Source organism: Pararge aegeria, chromosome 10, assembly GCF_905163445.1.
Source record: "Pararge aegeria chromosome 10, ilParAegt1.1, whole genome shotgun sequence".
Lineage (NCBI taxonomy): Eukaryota > Metazoa > Arthropoda > Insecta > Lepidoptera > Nymphalidae > Pararge > Pararge aegeria.
Genome location: NC_053189.1, coordinates 3,834,688 through 3,847,282, shown reverse-complemented (window position 1 = coordinate 3,847,282; position 12,595 = coordinate 3,834,688). Strand labels below are relative to the sequence as shown.

Here is a 12,595-nt window from a genome sequence, read left to right as displayed (position 1 = left end):
TCGACTGTAGTTTCTTACAGTGCGTATACGTTAAAGCGATCGTTTTCATTCGATGTGATAGAAGGATCAGAGATTGTTAGTATTTTTGCATTTATCATACATTATTTGTTACTTAAGTATCCAGAATTTTTATAATCCACCGATTTTGAACAACGCCTAAAACAATAAACGTTACTTGAGCGATTTATAATAACGTGGTGTAATGCGAAGCGAACATATTTACATAATAAACAGAATAACATCTGAATTAACAACGGTATTCAGCTCTGTAAAAATCGCATTGCATTCGCATTGCAACTCGTCGTTCATCTCGGACAAAGTTTAGGAGCAAATTAAAAGTCTGACACTATAGATGCTATGGAGATATTACAAACTTTGTACTTATGTTAAACCGAGTTAATTTATTTTTTACTTATGAAGAAATGTTTATATTAAATCAGCCATTGGCAAAAAAGTTTATTTCGGGACCATATCACACTTCAGCGATTTAATTTATTATCAAGGTTTATTTATTTGAAAATGTATACTTTATTGTATGACGTTGTGTTTAAAATTCAATACCTAAATTAATTTTCAATCATTTTACATTTGCTGTATCAGAAGTGGGATATGCAACTTTTTACTTATTTGTAAAACTTTGGTGTATAGTTATGTGTACCATATACTTTAGGCGATGGTTGATTAAATATCTACATTTCTTCACTTGTCCTAATGTAAAATAAGATACAGACAAAATGTAAATGTGAGTCCAGACAATGTAACATGTTTCATAAAGCACTGTGTAACATTAAAATTAAAATGTAAGATCAACAAGTGCAGGTGTATCATGTTATAATAAAATAAAGTGGTATTTAGTTTAGACTCAACATGATTGATATAACTGCTCATGTTTTAAAATAGGTTGCCCACAAAAATGTTTTATTTTTTGTATCGTTTGTAAGCAGATCAAAATTGTTAAAGTTAATAAATATCAAAACAACAGTACACAATTTAATAAAGTTATAGTTGATTAGTAAATTCAGTATTGATGCAAACCAATGGATTTACAGGTTTTGCACCAAAACCTTTGTTATCGGCAACATTCAAATCGCAAATATATTCGTCTGAGCCTAATCTAACACGGAAAGATCAAAAAAGCATTTTTCACTTTGACTATGATTTCTAAAAAGTTCCCCAAATAAGAAAACAATTTTATTTGTGCAAACTCATCATTGACCCCAGGTGAGCATCACGTATGCTCGCGGATTTGACACTTAGTGAAATATCTATAAAATTAACGAGAGTTTAAAACCCCTATTAAAATTTGCACATTCAGAATCTTACTCCATTTCGAGTATCGAATAATATAAAGTTAAAGTAAATTAGACCAAATTAAGTCTATTTTAAAGCTTAAATTTAACCACTATTCTACAGCCTGTTTTTTAACTGAACGTTTGCTAATCAAAAATCCGTGGTACATAATTTAAGACTTTAAAACTGGTTCAGTAGGTCAATTTTACTGTGACATTGTAATGTTTTGACATTCGCAATACGTCCTTAGTCTCCCCGTGTGATATTAGGTCAAGACCTGTATCGAAGTGTGAATAACAAGAGCTTTATTGTAAACAAGTTTATCTTATTTGTAGTAGGACATGTGATCTCTTTATTTTTAATAGAATTTTGATGGTCAATTTTACTTAATAGGTCTAGCAGTATAGTGTTGAAATAGGAAATTATAATGGTCGCACATTACATTTATTATAATTCACTTGTAAATTGTTTTACATAACCGATGCCATCCGATCGTACATTGTTTATTTTTTTATTATTATCTTTTTGGACGAAACATTTATTTGGAACTCCCTAGTGTGTTAGATAATTTTTAATTTTTGTATCAGTACCGAATTGGATTACTTTTTTTTTATTTGTACATAATTTTTTTTGTATTATATGTGTAAGTTTACATTAGCGTGTAAATATGACGAAATTTTAACTTTTCTATTTAATTAGAAAATCCCTTTTTTATATATAATTTTAAGCTGATTTGGTCATATTTGCTAATATGTTACTATGGTTTAGGCATTGGTGCTAACTTGGTTGCAGAGAAATGTTAAACTGTACCAAATTGACAGAGTTTAAGACTAGTGCCACCTTATTCAGCGTGGTAGAATAGTAAAATGGTGAAGAAACTACTTTTCGCCTGACAATTTGGTTAATTTTTATGTACAACTGAATTATCACTATTGTTTAGTTTTAGTTTGACTTGGCACTGGGGAGTTTTGATTATGTATGAACCGAACTCAATGTAGACTTTAGAGATGGAGAATGGTTTGCTCAAATACTCTGTACCGATTAAACTCACCCTTCTTGTCGGTCTTCATGGTACATCATTGTTTGGTCTTGAGATGCAGACGGTATCGCATAGCAATCGTTTCGGAATACGAGTTCAACAAACCGTAAAAACCTTTCAAGTTAGCGTGCATCTTAGACCTTTTGGATAAGTTTTGCATGCAATCGTGCCTATGCGTTCTCTACTATCGCTATCGCGAAACACTAACGTGAAAGTAAAATGAAATTACTTCAAAATTCATTTATTCAAAAAAAGTTAAGCCTATTGAAACGTCAAGTCCGTCTGGCGTGACACTACCTCCCTAATTTAATTACAATCGGCGCTCCTAGCGAAAAGATTGGAGGACTGGTAGGTCTCTTTTACTTTGACGTTATACTGATTTGATAATCTATAGCGACATTACGATTGCGAGTTTTCAATTCTTTTTTTTTTGGTTTTTTTAAACCTTGCGGAAATCGTCTGTTTTTTTCGGGCTCAAAAGTACTCTTTATCCTTCCAAATAAAGATTATCAAAATCGTATCATTGGTTTACTGGAATAAAACACAACTTTCGAAATTATATTTAAATATATGTATGCAAATCGGTACAAACATTTTGAGTAAATTGTTCCCTAGACCCTTCCTTCGGAAACACGCAAAGACTTCGATATATCTGTACATTTTGTTTGTAAATATGTCATAACGACAATTAATGCCACAACGAGCGAGCCATCGCATATTGTCAGCGGTTTGGACTTCTGCGCACACTGACAGACGGATACACAGACACCGGGACCGTATTGTTGGGCCGGACACGTTATGCGTTTTTTTTAAAATTTAATGTATAGGTCAGGACCAAGTTAATTATGGTTGCATAATGAAAATTACCACAAAATGTATCATACATAAAAAGCCCAATTAATTAAGCACAGTAAAATTAGAACTTAAAAATTTTGTAATTAAATCTAACATTATACGTTTGTCAGTAATAGTTACCACCGAACCAACATTTTCAAAAGTCAAATTCATAGCTGTAAATGTCTATAACAAATTTGGTCCTCACCCGTATATAAAAACGATGCGCACACGCTACAATATAATCAATAAAAATGTACAAGAAACTAAAAACCCTTGACATCAGCTGAACCACACGTAAATGCAGTTTGTAAACGTCAATATTGACTTGAGTTTGACGTCATGAAATGCTTTACGTGATTAGTTAAATAGGCATACTGAACTATTAGCGTTAGCGCAAAGTCTCAAACCTCGCAAGCGATTATGGTTTATACGGTGTAAAACGGCTCCTTTGTAACAAACTCCAGTTAGCCCAAAAAATTATAACCACAATCCGTAGCAATCGATCAACTAATAAAAGATAAAAAATCACTTAAGAATTCATACTTCCAATGCGTCCATACTAGCATTCTTAACCGCAACCTCAAATAGATAATACACATTGGCGTTTGATAAATAGCAACCACACTACAAACTTAACGACTCAATTTTCTGAATTTTCGATGTTCGAATTCTTGCAAAACGTCGACTGCCATTTTATTATCCTAGTATTAGTTGACTGATGCCTGTAGCGGAAATTTTGAAATTACACTGGCGCTAGTTTCGATATTCGAATATTATGTATTATTGTGAGTTGCATAATTTCGTACAAACTAAGTTCATTTTGTGGGAAATATAGCATATATTTCCACACAAAATGAACATATTAAATAATTTTAATTTTTTAAATCTAAAGTCTTCTGTATTAGAAAATTCAAAATACCAATTAAGAAGCCATTTTACACCTTACGGCCGAATACTGAAAAAATATGTTTAAGACCGTTCCAAATATTAAGGTCTATTCTCTGACGTTTATTGTATACGTCGTTGAATTTTAATGTATTTTCCAAAGTCAAATGAAAAAAAATTGTTTCTTAAGCGGATCAAGTATATTTGGCCGTATTTTATTGTGCTTTGTTGTCCATTTCACAGAATTTCTAGGTTTATAAAAATTCTGCTACATAGACATGAGTCGTCGAATAAAGCAAGGTCAAAACTTCTCAGTATTCGGGTGTTAGGACGGGATCACATAAGAGATTTGTCCATGTATAAAAATCGCTAACGATCAGTGGCGTCTGTGCATCATCGGTATCACAAAAAACGTCAGTGTGTAACCGGCCTTAGCGTGACCAGACTCGAATACTAAGGCTCAACTCACACTGGCGCAGAGTCGAAGCGACGCGACGCGTCATATTTCTCCGCCTAAAGCATATTCACCTTTATTGTTCTACTATTTAAGTACAAATTTGTGCTATGTAAATATGGAAGCGCGCGTCGACGCGCGTTGACGCGCGCATTCGCGCTCCGACGCTCGGCTGGAGTCGAGCGGATTCGCGAGTCGCCGCGCGTACTCAGGCGCAGTGACGCGTCAGACGCCGACCACAACGGACGGACGACAGTGCTGAACTACGACGACAATGGACGAAGATGAAAAATTAATTTATTTAGTACAGAAGTATGATTGTCTGTTTAACGTCAAGGCGAAAACCTACAGTGATAAAAATTGTAGGAAAAATGCCTGGCAAAAAGTAAGCGGTGAAATGCAAATTTCTGGTAAGTACTATATAATTATTATTACATTTAGGTACAGACGACAGCACGTCAAACGTAACAGTTTGACCTTGAGCTCGTATTTATTCCGTTCGTGCTAATGGCGGCTTTCGTAGTGCAAGTGTTACACTTGACGTGCTGTTGTCTGTACAAAACACACACAGTTATATTTACGTAACATTATGATCACTTCTTTAACATCGTCTGATCATTTCAGTTTGCCATGGTACTGCCCCATGCTCGGATATAAAATAAGATTTGAATGTCTCTCTGATCACCATGGCATTTGTCATAGTATGGTAATCGACTGACCGTATATCTTGTAATATACTATCACTTGGCAATTCCAAGTTTTCGAGTTCGTAATTTTCTCTTACGTAATTATGCAAACATGTGCATGCAAGAATCATAGAATCAAGATGCATTGGTTGCATTTTTATTTTTTTTTGAAAAACCTCAAATTTTTGTGTCAGAATTCCGAAAGCACTTTCTACTAAGCGCCTTGCTCGGCTTAAGCGATAATTAAAAATTTTCTTATCATGATTGTCAGACACCTGATTTCCAGGATATGGTCTCATGATGTGTTCGGACAAGGGAAATGCTTCGTCTCCTACAAAAACAAGTGGCATTTCCTCTATCATACCTGGCAACCTTTTATTAGGCGGTATACCAATCGTATTATTTTGTAATCGTTGTCCAAATTTAGAATTGTTTAATATGCCACTATCGCTGTTACGTCCATATGCTCCGATGTCAACAATAATGAATTTGTACTTTGCGTCAACAACAGCTAACAAGACAGTACTAAAATATTTTTTGTAATTGAAGTACAAACTGCCGCTATTCCAGGGAGCTCTTATATTGACGTGTTTACCGTCAATTGCCCCTATACAATTAGGAAAATTCCATATGGTTCTGAACTCCTCCTCTATTTTAGTCCATAATTCTTGTGTTGGCTTCGGCATGACAATTGGCTGTAAATGTTTCCATATTGCTGCGGAAACTTCATGTACAATTGTTAAAACAGTGCTGTATCCAACTCGATAACTTTGAGCTAAGGCTTGAAAGCTAATTGCTGTAGTCATAAATCTGTAACAATTAAAAAATACACATATAATAATACATTTTATTGAATTAAAATAAGAGTTACAATTGTTTTGTGTTACGATAATTGTTTTGTGTTCCTAAAAATTATTTTGTGTTCCTTTTTCAGAGGCAGAGTGTCAAAAGCGGTGGAAAAGAATTCGAGATTGTTACAAGAAAGCAATTAGGCTAAGACAGTTTAAGAGTGGTTCTGCTAGATCAAATGATAAGCCAATAAGATTTGAAAAAGAATTGGAGTTTTTAAAACCATACTTGCAGAACAAACCACAGACGTCTAACTTAGAGAGCTCCGAAGAAAATGACGTAAACACTGATACCGACACAAACTTGTCCGTTGCGTCGCCATCTCGACCCGAATCACAATTATCCAGTCATTCCGATACTACTCGAAAGAAGTCACAACCACTATCACAAATGTTATTCGCACAATATTTGGAAAATAAGAAAACAGAAGAAGATCCAACGGACACTTTTTTTCTCTCTATGTCCAAAACGGTTAAACGGATGCCAATACAAATGCAAGTGCTACTGAAACGACAGATATTGCTTTTAGTAACTGACGCGGAAATAAAAGTTGCTTCGAATGAAATGTGCACCTTTCAACCTGAAACAACTAATATCAACTCAACGCAAGCAAATACTTCTTCATCCATCGGCTATACAACAGAACTACGAACCGAATCAGAAAGTCTTCAGCTACAATCTAATTCCACTAACTGTATTTCTAATTCCAACACTTATAAAATGCAGCCAAATACCGGGTATTATACAACACAGCTACCAACCATTTATACTCCTTCTAACACATACTCAATGCAGTCAAAAACGTCATCCAGTAGCAACAGCATAATCCCTAATCAGTTCGAAAATAGCACTTCTTCGAGATATCGTGTGGAAGATCGTATGGAAGATCTCGACCTGCCACCTTCACCATACATACCATTGCCGATTGGGACGACGACGCGGCAACAAAGGGATGGTGATAATGACTACAGTTAATGACGTTATGTATGACTGATTTAATGCCATGATTTACGGTATAAGGGACGGTTCTCCAAAAAATTATAAATACTTATTTTTTGTCATACCTACGCCTGTACTTTCCGGAAATAATGTGATGTAGATTTTAGCTTAAAATTATGTGATAGGTAGATATGCATGGTATCAGTTTTCGAAGAACTGTCCTTGTGTACTTAATAATGCGCGTAAAATTAAAGATAAATAAATCTATGTAAATTAAAATAAATGCTTTTGACTCTTCCTAATCAATTTACATTTTTTATTTTTATTTTAATGCTTTAGAATAGAATAGAATGGAAATCTAAGCTAGCTTAAAAATGTACTTACCTCAAGCATATTGATATCCGCTCTTCAACGGAAATAGGTATTCTTAAATTTGTTTCTTGCTTTTGGATGTGAGGCCTCAAAATATTTACCAAATTTTCAAACTTATCTAAACCCATTTTATAATAATCATAAAAATATCTTGGGTCCAGACTTAAATCATTACTACAGAGTGTTCTGAATTCGCCAAGTATATGTCTTTTCTTCCATAACTCGTGAACCCAAAATTTTCGTTTTATTTTTCTATCCTCAGCTGCTGATGTAAATTCACTTTCTTCCTCTTCAGCTTCTGATATTAGAGCAATCATGATAAGATCGATATCAACCATTATAATACTGTCGAGCGAGCACCATTCACGAATGTTCGAAAGTCTCTGAACTGGTTCCGTCACTACGCGCCGTCGCGCACAATCGCGCGTCGCCTCGCGAAGACGCGCGTCGCCTCGCGAAGGCGCGCGTCACCGTGCAAAACATGACGCGTCGCGTCGCTTCGACTCTGCGCCAGTGTGAGTTGAGCCTAAGGTGTATCATAACAGACATTCCACAGGCCCTATCGAATAAGCTCAATACTAAAGACTGTTTGAGACTTAAAAAAAAAGAATATCATAATAATGAAAAATAAATATTTTCTGAAAACACCTTAACGAGTTTACAAAACATGTTTTATGGTGATATAATGATAAGATCGCAATGTTTAACTCACTAGTATGTAAGGACAAATGCTTTACGTCACTGTGATAGACAATACAAATTTACCTGAGAGAAAACACCATAGGCATTTATGTGAAATTTAGAGAAATTCTTATGAGAAATGTAATAATGTACCTACTCTCAAGTTTTGTAAGCGCTGCTTGATTTTGTACAAATAATCTTTGCTTACTTACTATTAAAAATAAACACGTAAACTAACGAATTAGAAATCGTCAGTTCAGTGAATAGTGTCATATACGAACTTTTAATATATTTTTGTTATAATTCTAATCCAATTTATGTATAATTACATAAAGTCCTAATTGAAAGAAAATATGTATTTCCGAAATTATGTAGTTTTCCCTTTTCTATACGAAATATATACGAAATAAAACTTGCGTGACGTGAAAGAGTGAGATTTAATTATTTCACAAATTCTTATGATGTTGTGGTCAGTTTTTCTCATAGCTTTTCCTTTATAAGTCAGACCCGGTTGTCTCCTCTTTCCAAAATCATTAAGCGTGATTCATATTTAAATTAGAAGTCATTAATTTCACTAAATTACTAATTTATTTGTCGCCAATTTTTATAACACGTAGGCAGCAATCAGCAAAACACGTAATTTAATATATTAAACTAAATGTGACGTTATTTCACTGGGCTAGCAATGATTTCTAGTGAAGCATAGAGTAAGCTTTAATATCACTGATAGAACTAATTCCAGTTCCGCTTTTTGTTATATTGTTTAATAATAATATATTTATGACATCTGAGAAGTGCTTAATAATCGATAAAAAAAGTTATATTATTGCAAAAATTAACTTTACTTAATACGCTTTACCGTCTATGACTATTATAATTTTACGAAAGCTGTTGTATTTCCTTTAATTTCATTATAGCTTCTTGTAGTAATAACTAAAAGCTCTTAAATTGTAACCAATGTCTTTAAATTGTATGATTTAAAAGTTTGATTAATCTACAAAATCAAGCAGAGCGCGTAAGTTTAAAGAGAAGTTAACGTTAAAGTACAAAGAGCGTATGTGCAGAAGTTCGGTCGCGGTGTGTGTAAAGACGCGCGCGTGTGTGCGTGAGTGACGCTGTGTGCGGGCGCGGCCCGCGTCTCGCGTCTCGCTGTTCTGTTTGTTGACACATTATGTATATTTGAATGAATCAAATTATATGAGAATATGAATTTTATTTTCATGACTTTTATTTAGTAACCTTTTCAGCACTGCTGCTCGTAGGAGTCAATGATCTCCCCGCGGAAGGGATAAAAATTTATCTGCTCCCACAGCTTATTCAACTCTCAAGGCATGCCCGCACAAGTGAAAATGATATCCCAATAATATATGTGTAATAATAAACGGGGGTAAACAATAAACCCCATAAATAAAATAAATAAGGAATTTAAAAAAAAATTTAGGCAGTCTTTCTATTAGTGGGTGTTTGGTGCAGCCTATGAAGTGGGTTATTTCAATTTGATAATCTAGCTTATGAACAGGATAAATGCGGAAGTGAGTCCCTTCCACAGAAACATGGACTCAAATTCTGCTCATTGAGCTGATTTGAAATGAATACTCCTTGTAATTTAAATAAAAATGTATTCCTATCTATACTTTTAAAACTAATACTATAATATTACATAAATATTAACAAAAACTTAAATATACTTAAATACTACATCTTTGTAACTGTCAACTGTTTGAAGCTCTAAGGTCACAGGGCTCTGTATCCAGTTGGACAGCAGCTCTTCTGTGTAGCCGATGAGGAAGTACATTTTAGTGGGTGAGACTGCTCTGCGCACAATGGCAGCTACACGGATGTGGTTGAACTGGCGCTTTATTATAATCTGCAAACAATGAAGCTATTTAATCCTCTATGCACAGGGTTGTTATACTGTCAGTTGGCTGAGTAATTATTTGGAGTAATATTATTGTGTGGTAATTATAATTATATAATTACCACATAATAATATTACTCAGCCAACTAATATATACAGCCATAATAATATACACAGATTGTCTGTTTTTATTGCTTTTCACAGCTGAAGGACACAATCAAATAAAACAATCACAAATCATACAGTTTTTTTAAGATGAATGAATGAATTAGAGACACAAATACAATAGAGCATTAAGGTAGATGGAACAATTTAATATGATTGTTTAAAATAACAAATCAAAAATGTAAAAAAACCAGCACCAAATTGGCATTCAAATAATATGTTGTTTTCTGTTTGGTAATGTTTAAAATGATATCCTGATGACGATTTTTTTACGTGATTGCTTCATGAAATGGAAGAAATTACAAAAAATCAGCCCTCTAATGTTTTGAAGAAAAATGGTACCGAACATGCTCCAACTTAGTTTATACTATTAAAACCGCATTCCAAACAGAAGATAAATAGCTAAATCAGGCTGTTGAACCACTGAAACAAAGAGTAGGTCTTTGTTTCAGGGATTGAATAGAAAAGTTAAGGAAGATTAGAGATAGATGCTGATTTTTCTATTGAACATTTCTGTTTAAACTAAATTGACAAGTATAAAAATAGTGCATTCCTTTTCCACAGGGAACATTGGCAAAAGGACAGATTTAGGTAATAATTATTGCATACCTCACTACATACAAGCCCATGCCAAGTGCCATTGACAAATCTTCTAATGAAATCATCTTCAACTGCCGTTTCAGACTTTCTTAACCCATCTTTTAAACTTGCTGAAACAAAAATATACAGTTAGTCACTGTAAGAGATTTAAATAAGAGTAAAAATATTGTATTACCGCATAACCTTACAGGTATTCCAAGAGTTCCATGTCTTCCGATGAGCAATGAAATGCGGAGGATTAGCCATCTCATAAGTCAGTGGACGGTCTCTCTTCTTGGTAATTCTATACTTCCCCGACACAACTCGGCACAATGCAGAAGACGTGTGAAATTGGGAAGCAAACACTGGCGACCATTGCGATAAGTTTGAACTCTGAAAATTTATAGTGAAAATATAGCTCCCAATGGTCAACCCGCATTGAGAGCAATGTTAAGGACCTAAGCTCTTGTGTAGGTGAAGCGGTTTGTGCAGTCAATATTTCCTTAACTGCAATAAAAACTAAATGTATTATAAGGCGCAGGCTTTCCTCGTAAAAACATAAATTACGTGTTGTGAAACTCTTTTACTGCAACCAAGAACAAAACGTTTCAAAATTAATATGCTATGAAGTACGTTTGTTGAAACTAAGATTTAGTGAAAACTAAAACTACTAATTACAAAACTAAGTTTTTATCGATGTTTTATACTACCTGAGCGACTTTGATAAGAGAGTTCATTGTGTTGTAATTAAAATAACACTCATTCAAGTAATTCGTTTATTTGTAACACAAATTAAAATTATTTTGAAAAACCAAATTTTAGGTAATTTTCATTGACACTGTCATTGCAAATGTTAACTGTCAAATTCACTTCACTTCGAACTTGAAGTTACGTTTAGGAATTTTAATAAGCATAGACTTATTTGAGCCTGTTTTATTAGTGTCGATGCGTTTGTACTCAACTACACAAGACTAAACAATTTTCGTTTATATATATATTTTTTTTCTCTATATCATAAATGTAAAAAATAATGCAAACCTTGACTTACTAAATACAAACACAATACAAACTTGTGGTTAGGTATGCATAGGTAGGTACTGAAAGAAAGTAATTATGAAATTTAATTTTTTCAATAGAGGTTCTCTAACTCATTAGGTAGTTAAATTATAATCATTAAAATTTACCTAATTTACTGATAAGAATAAGCACCTACGGATATTGAATAGGAATTCATTTCTCAGTTGAGTCAATTTATAGAAAATGCATTTTCGAATGTTGGCCACAATATCAGTTTTTATACTTGGTTACGATCACTTTCTTGTATTATGCGGTGAGTATAGGATTTAAAGCAAGTTCGTATTGGTACATATTTCTTCTTTTTCATAAAGTGCCTCTTTTGGACACAGCAGCTCTAAAAATGACCGGATAAAGTAGTGATTGACACTGCGCCGACATAATCGTACCAATACGAAACCGATTAGGGGTGGGTAAAGGTTTATTAAGGCTGCCTTACTCCTAATAGGTAGAAAAAAGTGGGACGCTATAATACTGGTAATGATGATGATGAATTTATATACCTACGAGAACTTTTTGTCCACTTTCACAAGCACGTGGATTTTGGTGTCTTCTTATAAACTCGAATCTCTTGTTCTTTTTTAACGAAGAAAAAATTTAGTTGCCCCGATCGGAGGTAGGTATGTTGTTACATGAAAATTGAAAATTCAATTTGTAGGAATTTAATACATCATTAAATTCTTCTGTTTCGTTCGGATTTAGATCTGATGGTTTATCATAGAATCTTAAAGTCACTTCAGTATTTCCTTAGTTACGCATTTTTATAAATTTATTTATTAAAGGTATACCAACACTTTGTTTACAATGCGTATTTAAGGGAATAGACAATATTATGTTTCTAATCTGTGCGAGAAGACACTTCAAGGTGTGCACAGCATTTACTAAAC

At 33.8% G+C, this 12,595-nt stretch overlaps 3 protein-coding genes across 3 annotated transcripts; 1 reads left to right on the top strand and 2 right to left on the bottom strand.

The window, feature by feature from the left end:
- Positions 1–4,758: 4,758 nt before the first annotated feature.
- LOC120626719 lies at positions 4,759–7,369 on the top strand. The gene is made up of 2 exons (XM_039894366.1): positions 4,759–4,915; positions 6,126–7,369. Exons 1-2 carry the CDS (start codon positions 4,780–4,782, stop codon positions 7,013–7,015), a joined length of 1,026 nt encoding a protein of 341 aa, XP_039750300.1. The 5' UTR covers positions 4,759–4,779; the 3' UTR covers positions 7,016–7,369.
- Positions 4,909–7,723, bottom strand: LOC120626718 (protein ALP1-like). Its single transcript, XM_039894365.1, has 2 exons — positions 7,364–7,723; positions 4,909–6,001 (listed from the first exon to the last, which is right to left on the bottom strand). The coding sequence occupies exons 1-2, from the start codon at positions 7,687–7,689 to the stop codon at positions 5,107–5,109; spliced, it is 1,221 nt and encodes a 406-aa protein (XP_039750299.1). The 5' UTR covers positions 7,690–7,723; the 3' UTR covers positions 4,909–5,106.
- A 1,943-nt stretch (positions 7,724–9,666) lies between these two features.
- LOC120626983 (28S ribosomal protein S24, mitochondrial) lies at positions 9,667–11,475 on the bottom strand. The gene is made up of 4 exons (XM_039894819.1): positions 11,345–11,475; positions 10,844–11,027; positions 10,665–10,765; positions 9,667–9,899 (listed from the first exon to the last, which is right to left on the bottom strand). The coding sequence occupies exons 1-4, from the start codon at positions 11,369–11,371 to the stop codon at positions 9,711–9,713; spliced, it is 501 nt and encodes a 166-aa protein (XP_039750753.1). The 5' UTR covers positions 11,372–11,475; the 3' UTR covers positions 9,667–9,710.
- Between the last annotated feature and the right edge of the window lie 1,120 nt (positions 11,476–12,595).